Genomic DNA, 14,604 nt, shown 5'->3' with positions numbered 1-14,604 from the left:
AAGTGTGAACTTCAGCAGTCGCCAGGGCTCAGTGAGGAACATTGCTGTGAAGGTTCAGTACATGGCTGGAGAGGACCCCAGCCAAGCTCTACCAGTGAGTAACGGTCAAGGACAGGCAGCAGACATAACTGCAGTGTTAGAGGGTTATGAAATCTCACTCTCAAAGCTCTACATCAGGCATTATCTACTCTGAAAAGAATGTGGTTAAAGTCCCACTCTCATTATCTTTTTGAGCTATTTTAAAAGCAGTGGTCTTTAAATTATGATTATACTGGTTTTAGCCAAAAAAAATGTTTTCTAGGATTTCTGCAGATATCAGTTTTGATTAGAAATTTTTGCTTTGAATTATGGGTAGGACCTTTGACATAAGAACAACCCTTCCCCTCTTCCACCACCCACTGCTAAGAGCTCGAAGGAGAGAGCTTGAGACCCACTCAGCATTATTTCTACATCACAAATACCATTTTTTTTTTCAAACATTTTTTCGTCTGCTTCTTATTTGCAACAATTTGAATTAGGAAATACCCATATCACAAATAATGCTTTTTCAAGCTAATTTTCTTTGAATATGTTCTTATTGTAGTGGTTCTTTAAAAGTGGTATGTTCTCAAAAGAAAATAGAGAAGCAACAGAGTTCTGAAGTTTTGTCATAATTGTTTAGTTACTTTTAATTTTTTGTTGTGTCAAGTTCAACCACCACTTGTCCCATCTACTACCCTTAGGCCGGCGCTTCAAATCTCCTAAGGCCCACACCAAAAGACTAAAGAACAGTTTCTTCCTCAGAGCAGTCAACCTGCGTAACAAAACATTGAACTAAAAAAAAAGGAAAGAAAACAGTGATATGTGACTAGTCCAAAAGATGTTATAGATCGTGTTTTTTTTTTTTTTTTTTTTTACAGACTTAAAGTCCAAATATAAACACAACAGCCACAAAAGATAGTCATATAGAATAAAATCACCTGTAACAGTACCATAAAAGTAAGGAAGTACTTGGAACAATAAAAGTGATAAAACATATAAAGTAAAAAACAGGAAACTTTAAAAATGGCTTCTGTACAGGTATTTCCAAATTGGGGACTGGTTTCTACAACTGCTGTGTCTAATGTTGGTGAGCGCTAGAATGATTTTATTTTTAGAAGCATTTTAACATTGAATAAAACCATAAATTATGTCTATTAAAAGCGCTTGTAGAGTGCTGACTCTTGCACCAACAAACATTTCTGTAGCTCTGTACTATCTCAGACGTATATATTTTAACTGCATGTTTTTGTTTTTTTTTAATTTAACATTTGTTTTATTTAATCTTAAGACTATTTTATTTCAATCTTGACTTTAAATAGCTGAATAGAATCACCATTTTACCTGTGTGATTTCTTTTTTGTTGAAAATAAATCCAAAACATGTAAGAGAGCTTATGTTTATACTGTTTTTGATCAGGTTATCTTTGGAAAGTCAAGTTCTGCGGAGTTCCTGAAAGAAGCCTACACTCCTGTCATCTACCATAACAAGTAAGAGTCAGGAGAACCTCTGCTTGTTTTGATTCAGCTTTCCTTTTACATTTTTTAAATGAGACATTGTTCAACTGCTCCTGAAAAGATCCCCTGAGTTTTATGAAGAAACCAAGATGAAGATTCCTGCCAATCTGACAGACAACCACCACCTACTGTTCACCTTCTATCACATCAGCTGCCAACCCAAACAGAACACTCCTTTGGAGACCCCTGTGGGCTACACTGTGAGTACGCTCAGAACCTCAATCCCTTTTAATGTGGTTGTATTATGAAGGTTGTACATTAAAGTCACCTCTAAACCAAGAAAGATGAATGAAAGCTTAAAATAGTATTTTAAGTGTTTTAAAATTAACTTTTAAACATTTCCAAGAACCCTAAAAACATTCAGGGGGATTTTTCCCAGTTTTTATTTTAATAATGTGCCAAAAAGGAATTGAAAGTCTCTAAAATAACCTGTTTGTAAATTTTATGTCTTTATTTTTTGTTTTTAGTGGATTCCTTTGATGCAGCATGGAAGGCTTCGCACCGGTTCCTTCAGTCTTCCCGTGTCTGTGGAAAAACCTCCTCCAAGCTACTCTGTGCTCACTCCTGATGTGAGTGTTTTATTTTTTTATCACTGTGTATACATTTATCTGCTGTGGTCTCTTCATTTGCGATGTGTCTTGGTGTTAAACAGCTGGGTTTTTATTCATGGCAGGTTCAGCTCCCAGGGATGAAGTGGGTGGACAATCACAAAGGAGTGTTTAATGTTGAGGTGATAGCAGCCTCCTCAGTTCACACTCAGGTAAGCTCACACATGCATGAATATCATTTATGTGCTGAGGTTTGCACTTTTTTGGTGTGATTTTTAATTATTTTTTTGTCCCTGATGTACAAGCTGAAAGAAGTGTGAATTTAGATGCTTTATTTTGCTAAAAAAAAATCATAACTAACGAGTCTCATGTGCTCAGTTTGTAAGTTTCTGATCTGTTCTCTGATTTTATTTTAGAATCTAGAAATATCTTGTTATCAGATCTGTAAAAGGTGTTCACTTGTGGATGTTCCCTTAGGACCCCCACTTGGATAAGTTCTTCACTCTGGTGTATGTTTTGGAGGAGTACTCCTTCCCTTTCCGTCTCAAAGACGTGATCATAACCGAAGCTAACATGGAGGGCGAGCTGAAGGCCAGCATGGCTGCACTGAGGGGGGCTCTGCTGGACACCTGTATCCGCTTTTTGCACCAACTTCTCAACAAGCTCATTCAGCTCATCGTATACCCTCCAGTCATTGCAGGACAAATCGGTGAGGAAACTTCAAATATTCTGTTTTGTCCTTTTACATACATATTGCTGGCGTTTGAGTAGCTGTTGCTAAACGATGCTGGGTTTTGGCCAATGTAGACAAGCAATGTGTGGTAAAGTCTACCCTCCGACATCTGCAGTGAACCTTGGCCGAGCTGCTTTTGAAGCAATGGCCTCATTGGTCAATCAGATCCACAAAAACCTGGAAGGAAACCAGGACCTGCACGGGCGCAACAACCTGCTGGCGTCTTACATCCATTACTGCTTCCGTCTGCCCACTGCCGAGCCCACCATGCCCCCAGCAGGTGTGGTTAGTTCTGAAACTAAGTTCTGATCAGTCACATTTAGGTTCATACATCCATCTTTTTCCTTTAAAAGCAGGCGTCTCACACTCTTATGAGATGCCAGTTCAGTATGCTACGGTTTCCCGAGCAACGGGCCGGCCAAGCAGCCTCTTCCTGTCCCGCTCCAAGAGTATAAGCAACTCCAACCCTGACCTGGCCACCACACCGGTGTCCCCTGACGAAGAAGTCCAAAGGATTATAGGAAACAAGGTAAACATGCCTTCAAAATGTTCAAATTAAATATTTTTGTACATTTTTGGTTGTGATTTATGGATAATGCAAATGTTTCTGCTTTTTTGGTAGAATACAAATATTTTCTTACATGGTTTTATAATTTATGGATGTATCTTGATTGAACTAAAGTGCCTTGATGTTCCACAGTAGATTCAATAAACTCAAGTTGACTAAGTGCTCTATGCTTAAGTGCAATTCTGCTCTGTGCCTCTTTTCCTTTTGTTTTCTAGTTCCCCTTGATCTGTGTGTATCCCAACCTGCTTTCATTTAATTTTATTTTATGTGATCAGTTTTTATAACCCTTTCTTGTGTTGATTTTTGGTTCTTTCCCATTGAAATCTCGTGTGGTTGCTTCCTCCCCTTTCTCACCGTGTTCTTGCCTCCCGCGGCTCTATGTTTCTGCGTGTCCTTTGTGTGTGCGCCTGGTGGCTCGTGGCAGGGCATTGACCGCTCCCATTCCTGGGTGAACTCTGCTTACGCCCCTGGGGGCTCCAGATCTGTTCTACGCCGGAACCCCAACTCCAGCTGCGAGCTCAAGCAGGTGCCAAGTCCTCCGTCCTCCTTCGCTTCATCTGCTTTTAACCGTCTCTGTGCTCGCTTCATCCAACCTGTCGCATCATTTAATCACTCGCTTCATCTTCTTCATTGCTCCAAACACATTTCTCTTCGCTGTCTAACAAGCCAAATGTGTAGTGATTGATTGACAGAAGCTCTGCCTGCGGCTTGTTAGATTTCTTACTAGCCTGGCGCTCCTGGGAGGTCGTAGACGTCCTCTCTCCACCCACCAGTTCCCATCCACTCATTTTCACGTCACTGTCATCTCTGTGTTCACCTCACCATCACTTCATGTCAGGCAAGCGACCTCAGCTGCAATCGCATGTCTGCCTTTTTGGACAGCGTGGCCTTGTTTTCAGTTCCTGCAAGGCAACTTACCAAGAAGGTAAAACTACTTCAACAGACTGCAAATGTGACACTTTTTAGCAGACTAACACATATCTATGGCATGAAAATCTAGACCTATCATTCAAATGTGGTTTTTTTTGTGTTTCATGTAAACCATTTTCTTGAAGATTTTACTGTCCTTAAAATTGTGGGTGTATCAAAAAAAATATCTGCTGACTCAGATAAGAAATGAAATTTGCTTGAAAAAAATGTTGGAATTCACTAACGAAACCAATATACATGACAGGAATATCCAAAGGAAGTTTTAAAATTATTGGATGGCCACACAACCTATGGCTTGGCAACCATTTAATGGCAAAATCTAAAATTTGGTGTTTTTCACCTTTTTAAAAACTAACCTTTTGTTTGTCCGATATTCACAAAATTTCACCCACATGCTGCCAACTTAAGTCTACAAAGATCCCTGGAGTTTTGTTGACCTTTGACCTGGGGAAGAGGCAGCCATCTTGAATTTAAAAAAAAACTCTTTGTATCGGCTACAAAGAAGAGAACTAATCCTAGGGATTTTTATTTGTTGTTTCCTTACTTTTTGGGCGTAATTGTGAAGCAATTGGGGGGAAAAAATGTTGCAATTAGCAGTTGCAGATTTTGAATGGCGTGCGCGTGGCGAGTTTTCAAAAGTGGCGTTCTCCTATTTCTCGCACACGTTTTACAAAATATTGTGAACATTTGATATGTTGATCCCTAACTAGAAAAATGATATAGCACAGGATATGAACATATTAGGAATGTGGACGTTGTTAGCAAATAATCTCCTTTGCTAAGGAAATCCAAAAGTTTGCTTTTTCCGATTCTTCTAAAACTTGCATAGATCTATTCGGTATCCTCAGGCAACCAAAACAAAAAACGGTTGCTATGGAAATAAATCCAACAGAAAAGCTGATTTTGAAAATATTAGTTTTTCCATCAATTAGTTACATACAGCTCAGAACAGCCTTACTAGTGGCTGCTTGATTAGTGAGGTCAGGTCAAAGGAGGGCAGTGAAGGTGGGTAGTGCCTGTGGGCCATGTAACGCCTTAATTATCTGTTATTTTTAAGTAGATCAGAAGATGATTAGAGTGAGTCTTTAAGAACAGTAACACAAACTACTTGAGACAAATTGCAACTTGGCAAAAAAATTACAAAGCATCACCAGAAGCTCATCTGCTCTCTGAAGTGATTACCTCCAAAGCTAATGGACTGTTTCATGTTTAGCTGCTTCATGAAGAACTAGCCTTACAGTGGGTGGTGAGCACCAGCACCGTGAGGGAGGCATCGCTGCAGCAGGCTTGGTTTTTCTTCCAGCTGATGGTCAGTAAACTCTTAGGTTTCTCCGTCTAAACTGAGTCTTTTTTACAGGAAGTAGCCGCAATTTCATTTTTGTTTTGAATCTACAGACCAAGAGCATGGCTCATCATTTATTTCTGACGTCTAAGCTGGAATCACCCAGGCGCCAGCGGTTTCCTGACCGCTTCGTCGATGACATTGCAGCACTGGTTTGTGCTGTCAGCGCAGACATTGCAAGCCGATACCACAAGGTAAAGATGCTGCATCATTTTTGGGAATGCCGTGCTGTTCATCAGTAATATTTGGGATTGTTGAACAACAAAAGAAAAAGAAGAGTGCTTTCAAGGATTTAGACATTTTTACCCTAATTCTGATGGCTTGTATGCAATTTTCTAAACATTTAAATGAATCTTCTCCTTAAAATCTCTCCCCTTCCATCAGGATGTTGAGCTGGTGGAGAGGCTGAACAGCAGCCTGGCCTTTTTTCTCAATGACCTGCTGTCGTTAATGGACCGCGGCTTTGTGTTCAACCTCATTCGCACCTACCACAAACAGGTGTGCATCCGTATCCTCATCAGTCTGCTTTGATTCCAACCAAATGGAGCATTCATTTAGATGTTTTCTACACACTTTTGTACTCAACAGATCGCTAACAAGCTTCACACGGCCCAGAATCCCAGCTCCCTGAACGCTTTAAGGATAGATTTCACTCGAATAATCTGCAGTCACGAGCACTATGTCATCCTCAACCTGCCCTGTTCCACTCTGAGCCCTCCAGCATCCCCTTCTCCTTCCACCTCCTCCACCACCTCACAGGTATCCAAGCAAGCTGGGAAACACATCTGGTCTTGAACTGCATGCTTTGATCGTTAAAAGTTTGATACATTTTGTTTGTTTCCCGTCTTTCTTTCTAGAGTTCAGCCTTTTCCAGTTTGTTGCAGGACCAGGGTGTGGCCACCATGTTTGATTTGTCATTCCCCTTTCGTCAGCAGCACTTCCTGTCTGGCCTGCTGCTCACAGATCTGTCACTCATTCTTGACCTTGAGGGTGAAGGGTGGGTACTGGGTGTATTTTACAAATGCTGCTCGGTTAGAAATACCAAAAAGATCCTCATGCAGTATGACTAACTTTTTCTCCTCCACAGCGTGTTCTTCCTACATAAAAAGGCCATCAGTGCTGTTCACTCGCTCTTGTGCAGCCATGATGCGGATCCTCGTTACAAAGACCCGCAGGTCAAAGCCCAAGTTGCTCAGCTGTACCTGCCTCTCATCCCCATCGTCCTGGAGTCGCTGCATCAGCTCTATGACTTCTCCGGTTAGCATAAAAAGACTTGCGTTTTCTATAGCATCAAGAATATTTTTCTTTTTTTTTCCAGTAATACTGACCACTTTTCCTGTTTCTTGTAGACTCTTCGCCTGCGTGGGCTCGCCATGCCCACGCCGAAGATGCTGACCCAGACAGCAGCAGCACCATCAGTCAGTCTGTTGCTATGGCAATTGCGGGTTCCCCTCTGCCGCATGCCAAAGTGAACTCATTCGCACTCCCCTCAGTGGTAAGTGATAGAGGCAGGGGTCATACGGCTCCCCGGGGCCCTGCAGACTGAAGGGTCACAGATGGGTCTCTTGTGTAGGAAGCTGCTGCTTCACTTTGACAGACGATCATCTTGAAATGCATTTGTATTCCTTCCATGTTTGCCTGTAGGTGGTTTTCTGTCCATTTCTTTTTCTATAAACAGTCATTTTGTTCAATTCTGCCGCAGATTACAAAATTGGCTCAGAGTTTGTGTGTTTGTCTTCACCAGGCTGGGCGGCAGTCCAGCTCGCTGTCAGCCGAGTGCAGCAGGACGCTGCTGGTGTGTTTCCTGTGGGTGATGAAGAACGCAGATGCTGCTCTTCTTGAGCGTTGGGTGTCTAATGTGTCCGTCCTGCAAATCAACCGCTTGTTGGACCTGCTTCACCTCTGCGTCTCCTGCTTTGAATACAAGGTACAAAAGGCATATAGTGTCGCCAAGCATTAGGGATATTTCATCACCCCTACATCATCACGGGATGACACGTGATGGATTCAAAACAAGTTTTCCATAAAATTCCGCAGTTTGGTTGGGATCAGTGCAGTCTGGAACAGCATGCCCTGACCCGTTTCTGCGTTCAGAAGTGTAGGCTGAATGATAACCGTTGCATCAGCTGAGTAAATATGTTTACATTCCACGCAGCTGATGCAGCCTATATTAACATGTTGTTCTTTTAAGGTATTTTGTAATAAAATCCTTAAAACCACAAATCTAAATAAATGTAAATCCATGTTTTTCAGGATTTTTTTATATTTGAATTATTTAAAAAAAAAAAAAACTGTATTTTTTGGCTGCTGTTAATTGTTACTACCCAAGCAAACAAAAAACAATCAAATTACCTTTAAAAGCCCAGAAAAAAAAATAGTTCTTGGGTTTTCCAGAATTAGAAACATTCAAGTCATTTTCACACTTCATTTTCACATTCTTTTTTTATGGTCCCATCTTTCCTTATGTGTTTTAGGGGAAAAAAACTCTGCAGAGGATTAACAGCCTGACGTTTAAAAAGTCTCAGGACATGAAGGCCCGCCTGGAAGAAGCCATTCTCGGCACCATTGGAGCTCGACAAGAAATGGTCCGCCGCTGCAGAGGTAAGCTGCATGACAGGAACATCCCTCTTTTCTGTACTCGTGAACATGTGACGGCTTTATGAAAATGCGCTTGTTCTAGCAGAAAGGAGTCCTTATGGGAGCCAGGAGAATGTTAGGTGGAGAAAGAACGTCAGTGTCTGGAGACAAAATGCAGACAGAGTCGACAAGTATGTTTTTTACAGTACTTATGTTTAAACTTAATAAAATATAACTAACTAATTGTGCAATTATAACTGTAATAATAGGGGTAAGTCCGACATGGAGCAGGAGTCTGTGGTGGATGGAAACTTAGCTACTGAAGCTTCTCTGATCGTTTTGGACACACTGGAGATTATAGTAAAAGTAAGAATGATCCTTTTGCAATATTTAGCTACATTTTTATTAAAGTCCCATGGTGGAGTTTTTGACCTCTCTCCTCTTTCAGACGGTGGTTGCATCAGAGTCTAAGGAGAGTGTTCTGGGGGGGGTGCTGCGAGTGCTTCTCCACAGTATGGCAGGAAACCAGAGTGCCCTCTTCCTGCAGCATTGCTTCACTACACAGAGAGCTCTGGTTTTTAAAGTAAGAGTCTGTACATTCTGATCATCTTTTTACCTATTCTAAAAGTGGGCATTTAGTTATGATTTTGCAGTTTTTAGCCAAATCAAAAAAAACTTTTCTAGGACATAGTTTCTGCAGACCAGCAAATAGATTCACCTCTGACTTGTGGGAGGAACCCCACCACCTCTTCTCCTCGCCGTTAGAGCAAGGAGCTTATGGCTCACTCAGCTTTTTTTAAGCTAGTTTTTTCGTCTCTTCCTTATTCACAGTGATTTTAATTAAAAAATCAGAACTGCAATTTTAAGCTTAATTTTTTTATATAAATGTCTTCCATCATCAGAAAAATACAACAATAAAATGTAAAAAACATCAAAAATGTCATCAGAGTTGGTCTTTATGCGTAAGGAAGATATTTTTTTGAAGTCAAAGGAGTTTTTCCCTGTTTTTAATTTGTTTTTTTTTTTTACTGTAAGGGAAAAAATGTGATGTAAACATGTTTTTTTTCCTCTGCAGTTTCCAGAGATGCTGTTTGAGGAGGACACAGAACTTTGTGCAGACTTGTGCCTACGTCTCCTGCGACACTGCAGCAGCAGTGTGGGCTCTGCCAGAAGTCATGCCTCTGCCTCTCTTTACTTACTCATGAGGCAGAACTTTGAGATTGGAAACGTACGTTTGAACATTATTCTGTTAGTTTAAAAAGTATTCTAAAAAAAGGTTTTTGTATGTAAATTGTTAAAAAATCTACTTCTGCTTCATTCATAACGTACTTCAGAACTTTGCTCGAGTGAAGATGCAGGTCACCATGTCTCTTTCCTCGCTGGTGGGAACATCGCAGAACTTTAACGAGGAGCATCTTCGTCGGTCACTAAAGACGATTTTGACGTACGCAGAAGAGGATGTTGACCTGCGTGACTCACCTTTCCCAGAGCAGGTGTGTATCATATAACTCTGTTTTTTTCTTTTTTTTTACATTCAGCTCCTTTTGCAATAGAAAAAGACCTCCTCATTGTGATGTTTAATTGAAAACTTCAGGTCCAGGATTTGGTCTTCAACCTGCACATGATTCTCACTGACACTGTGAAGATGAAAGAGCATCAGCAGGATCCTGAAATGCTCATTGATCTCATGTACAGGTACAGGGAAGCCCACCAACAACAGTAAAATAAAAGGAAAATAGCTGCAAAGAAAGACTTTGAAGATTGAAACTGACTGAAATCTTTCAGGATTGCCAAAGGCTACCAGAACTCTCCTGATCTGCGCTTGACGTGGCTGCAGAACATGGCTGGGAAACACTCCAAGAAAGGGAACCACGCTGAGGCAGCGCATTGTCTCGTCCACAGTGCAGCCCTGGTGGCAGAATACCTGAACATGCTGGAGGACTGCCGCTACCTGCCTATAGGCTGTGTTACATTTCAGGTCAGTTCATGCATTTTATTTACGAAGAATAAATGAGCATTTATTCAGACTTCTCTGTCCTCTTCACAGAATATTTCATCCAACATATTAGAGGAGTCTGCTGTATCAGATGACGTCCTGTCCCCAGAGGAGGAGGGCATTTGTGCTGGGAAGTATTTCAGCGAGTCTGGCTTGGTGGGCCTCTTGGAGCAGGCAGCTACCTCATTTACCATGGTACAACTCACATTCTCTGAATGCACGGGGACAGTGCTAGGTTACAGTATTAACATAGCTGAAAGACACCTCTGTGATTGAGTGACGAGTACAAATTATGCTTTATCTTATAACCGCAGGCTACAATGTATGAGGCCATTAATGAAGTGTACAAGATTCTGCTCCCCATCCACGAAGCTAACAAAGACTTCAAAAAGCTGGCAACTCTCCACGGAAAGCTGCAGGAGGCCTTCAATAAAGTCTGCAACCAAGTTAGTTCTTGAACCTAAGATCAACTGTAAACAAGCAGTGTTTGTGAGCAAATGTACTTAATCTGCTTTTAATTCTGTGTTTGTCTTCCTGTCTGCTACAGAGCTCTGGGTGGGAGGTAAAAGCTTCATTTAAAACATTGACAACATCCACATTATAATGAAATTGTTGCATTTTGTAATAACATTTTTCCTTTCCCCATTGCCTATTTCTGTTTTTCTCATCTTCTGCATCTTGCACGACATATTTCTGGTGAGTTGTGCAAAACGCTTTCCCACTAGTGTTTAATAGTTGCATCACTTTCAAACTCTTTTTTTTTTTTTAATTGCTTCAACTCTTTTTCTGTCTGCAGTTCTCAGAGAATGTTTGGCACCTACTTTCGAGTGGGCTTCTATGGCTCACACTTCGGAGACTTGGATGAGCAAGAGTTTGTCTACAAGGAGCCTTCAATCACCAAATTAGCAGAAATTTCGCACCGACTTGAGGCACGTTGATGTGACATAAATGTAGCGTGTGGGATTTATCGTTTGGCTTCACATTGAACATGTGCTTCTCACAGGAGTTTTACTCCACGAGGTTTGGGGACGATGTGGTCGAAATAATCAAGGATTCCAATCCTGTGGATAGAAACAAACTGGATCCCAACAAAGTAATCAGACATTTTTATTTGAAAGAGTAAAAATAACAGTTAAATGTGAAACAATGTGTGTTAAATCTGTTGATTGCTGCAGGCTTACCTCCAGATCACCTATGTGGAGCCTTACTTTGACACATACGAGCTAAAGGAGAGGATCACCTACTTCGACAAGAACTACAACCTGCGTACTTTCATGTACTGCACTCCCTTCACCCTGGATGGCCGCGCCCACGGCGACCTACATGAGCAGTACAAACGCAAAACCATCTTGACAACATCTCATGCCTTCCCCTACATAAAGACCCGGATCAACGTTATCCACAAGGAGGAGGTGGGTTCCCGCTCGGCCGGGATCACATCTTATTAAATGCAATGTCATATCATCATCCTGTCATCTGCAGATTATTCTGGTCCCTATTGAGGTGGCAATTGAGGACATGCAGAAGAAGACGCAGGAGCTGGCCTTTGCCACCAACCAAGACCCCGCAGATTCTAAGATGCTGCAGATGGTTCTGCAGGGCTGTGTGGGCACGACTGTCAACCAGGTTCTGACATTTTATGAAGATTAATGGGCTTTCTCTGGAGTATTAATCACAATAAAAACAGCTCAAAGTCTGAGTCACTGCTTTAATAAACATTCCTCCGCCAATGTGTAACCATTTCTCCCCCCGGCAGGGCCCCCTCGAGGTGGCGCAGGTCTTTCTCTCCGACATTCCTGATGACCCAAAGCTTTATCGCCATCACAACAAACTGCGGCTTTGCTTTAAAGACTTCACCAAGAGGTGACGGCACACTCCACACCTGCGGCACAGATTGCCTTTTCAAACAAAAGCGTCAGATCTCAAATATCCCGGCCCCTCTCTGCTATTTTTCACGCAGGTGTGAAGATGCGCTGAAGAAGAATAAAGCCCTGATTGGTCCGGACCAGAGAGAGTACCAGCGAGAGCTGGAGAGGAACTACAATAAGCTCAAAGAGGCTTTGAGTCCTCTCATCAACCGCAAGATCCCCCAGCTGTACAGATCCCTGCCAGCTCAGAGCGCTCAAACGCAACTGTAACTCGAGACATAAAACACACACACACACTCGCCTACGCACAGGGACGCAAGGAATGAGCTCATGCTGCTTCTTTAACAGCTACACAAAAACAACATTAAACCAAGATTATCACACTTCCACCTAAAGGCTAATATCATTGAACAAATTGAAAACTGTTGAATTTAGTGTTTTTTCTTTATTTTTGACTATAAACTTGGGTTTGCATTGGATGCCTCCTCTCTTCAAGACCCACTCTGATCATCTTGAAACGCCTTTAAAAGAGCTCTTAGCGGTCTTTTACCGATTATGCTGTTTTTAGCCAAAATAAAAAAATAGGTCATAATTTATGCAGTGTTTCTGTAGTTTAGTATTAGAAATTTGGCTCTGGGTTGAGGGTGGTTCTGCTGGGACAGAGCAACCCTCCTTCTCTTCCCACGTTATTGAAAGCTCTAAGTTTACACACTCCCTTGCTAGCTTACAGCTCCTCACACTACGGGTGGGTTGATAAAACCGATTAATCCATCTGAATCGATCTAAGCTTAATAGATCAATAGTCAATCCATAAACATAGAGATCAATCTAACGCACAATGCTAAAGTCTGCTAGTTTAATGCTAACGTTTAATGGGATTTCCCATAGGACGGCTAATGCTAACGCTCGGTTGACCTAAACATACATTGCTGACTAAATGAACATCTTTATAAACTCACAGGCATGAATTTTGAGAAAATGTTTTTTTAAGTAACCATTTGCGGTCTAAAGCACCATTTTATGCTCATACTTTCTTTTTAAATAAGGTGTAATGCTATAGGACAATCGCCACCTAGTGGCCAAACTGAAATGCCCTCCAGGAGAGGCTGAACTATTGTTGGAGCGTCTCCGTTCGAGAATCCATGCAACACTGTATGCTATTATCATTTTCACTTATAAATGGTACAGTATGTGAACTGTGTCAGAATAATATGAGTATCTTCAAAACATATAAAGGTTATTAATTCATTTATAATTGAGAGGATAGAAAGAATCAAACAAAATCAGAATCAAATCGATCCAGGCTCTGGTGAATCAAATCAAAACGATTCTGATCATTATTGGCGATACCCAGCCCTACCTCACACCCCAATAAAACTTGAGGCGTGCAACAAAAAGGGCGAACAATATTAGAGCTATCCAGCCGTATTTTCTACGTCAAAACTACAAGTTTTTTCCAACTGAATTTATTTATCCTGATTCACAATCATTTAGATAAAGAAATACTCAGAAAGGCAATTTTAAGCGTAGCTTTCTTTATTTATATTTCCTCCATCTTGATAAAAATGGTCCGAAAATATGTTAAAAGCACAATATTCATCAGAGTGGGTCGTTAAACTGGAGTCAACAGCACATGCAACAGATCTAGACAGTTAAAACGTGTTTAAACTCGATGTTAACATCTTAAATTTGAGCTGTATTTGTGTTTTAAATTTACTTGCTTGACTCCTGTGCTTAAAACATGGTTCTGCCCATCTCTCCTGCAGGAACTCGGGCAGCAGGTCCAGCTTCCGAAGAGTCGAGTGTTGAGCTGCTCGCTAACTGGGAAACTACGCAGAGCCACAAGCACCGTCTCCAGCCGTCTGTTCCCCCTCCCCCGCTGCACCGCACGCCAACTGTTACAGGCTCACACACACACAGCTAGTTGTCACCTCTTTCCCCTGCTGTACCGTCTCCCCCATCACCACCACTGTTAACTACGTAGGAAAAAATCTCAACTGTTTATACTGGAAGCTTATCTGCCCTGTAAACATTGTCACTTAAAACGAAGTTCCTAAGAGGCTGCGTTTAAAAAAAAGAAAAGCTTTCCAAAGTAATCCACTCTGAGAAGACCCAAAGTAATCTCTCTGAGCTGCTTTAAATTGAGTTTTTACCAGAGTACAGCACCAAACATTTACTGTCAAATTAGTTTGAGCCGCATCATGTGATTTTCCTTTTTTAATCTGTTTGCAAGATGTTCTTTGGTGTTTTTTTTGATGATTGTTTCTCTGAACTATTGCTTTTAATAGTTAGTCCAAAGAATTTTTTGTTTTATTGTCAGCAGACCAAATATCTGACATTCCTCCTCCTTGAAGTTGTAACTTTTATCTGCACATTCCTCATTTGTAGTACAATGTAGGGTGTTGTTGGCTTCTTCTGGGAGTCGCAGGCCTCGTGGTTTTCAAATAAGGGCAAAAGTCAAAACGATGGGCTTAAGTCTTTTTTTTTTTTTTTTTTTTTTTTTTTTT

The 14,604-nt window shown here is 41.2% G+C and overlaps 1 protein-coding gene across 1 annotated transcript in view; it reads left to right on the top strand.

The window, feature by feature from the left end:
* The window catches only part of LOC112146122 (dedicator of cytokinesis protein 7), a gene marked incomplete in the record, with an annotated part of 26,417 nt that extends 11,814 nt beyond the window's left edge, over nt 1-14,603 (top strand). Inside the window, 36 exon segments of the mRNA XM_024271784.2 lie at nt 1-94; nt 1,438-1,508; nt 1,597-1,735; nt 2,003-2,104; nt 2,209-2,295; nt 2,561-2,792; nt 2,932-3,096; nt 3,173-3,345; nt 3,809-3,910; nt 4,223-4,309; nt 5,528-5,623; nt 5,710-5,850; nt 6,041-6,154; nt 6,245-6,415; nt 6,514-6,653; nt 6,744-6,913; nt 7,006-7,151; nt 7,401-7,583; nt 8,131-8,257; nt 8,337-8,424; nt 8,503-8,599; nt 8,682-8,816; nt 9,309-9,461; nt 9,568-9,726; nt 9,828-9,928; nt 10,019-10,211; nt 10,281-10,424; nt 10,544-10,675; nt 10,777-10,791; nt 11,033-11,158; nt 11,233-11,322; nt 11,405-11,641; nt 11,712-11,855; nt 11,986-12,092; nt 12,190-12,363; nt 13,864-14,603. Coding sequence (XP_024127552.1) covers nt 1-94; nt 1,438-1,508; nt 1,597-1,735; nt 2,003-2,104; nt 2,209-2,295; nt 2,561-2,792; nt 2,932-3,096; nt 3,173-3,345; nt 3,809-3,910; nt 4,223-4,309; nt 5,528-5,623; nt 5,710-5,850; nt 6,041-6,154; nt 6,245-6,415; nt 6,514-6,653; nt 6,744-6,913; nt 7,006-7,151; nt 7,401-7,583; nt 8,131-8,257; nt 8,337-8,424; nt 8,503-8,599; nt 8,682-8,816; nt 9,309-9,461; nt 9,568-9,726; nt 9,828-9,928; nt 10,019-10,211; nt 10,281-10,424; nt 10,544-10,675; nt 10,777-10,791; nt 11,033-11,158; nt 11,233-11,322; nt 11,405-11,641; nt 11,712-11,855; nt 11,986-12,092; nt 12,190-12,363; nt 13,864-13,906 — 4,678 coding nt within the window.
* Between the last annotated feature and the right edge of the window lies 1 nt (nt 14,604).

The sequence above is a fragment of the Oryzias melastigma genome, linkage group LG8 (genome assembly GCF_002922805.2).
Source record: "Oryzias melastigma strain HK-1 linkage group LG8, ASM292280v2, whole genome shotgun sequence".
NCBI classification, from domain to species: Eukaryota; Metazoa; Chordata; class Actinopteri; order Beloniformes; family Adrianichthyidae; genus Oryzias; species Oryzias melastigma.
Note: the sequence above shows the minus strand (reverse complement) of the source record. Positions and strands in the feature narration are given on the sequence as shown.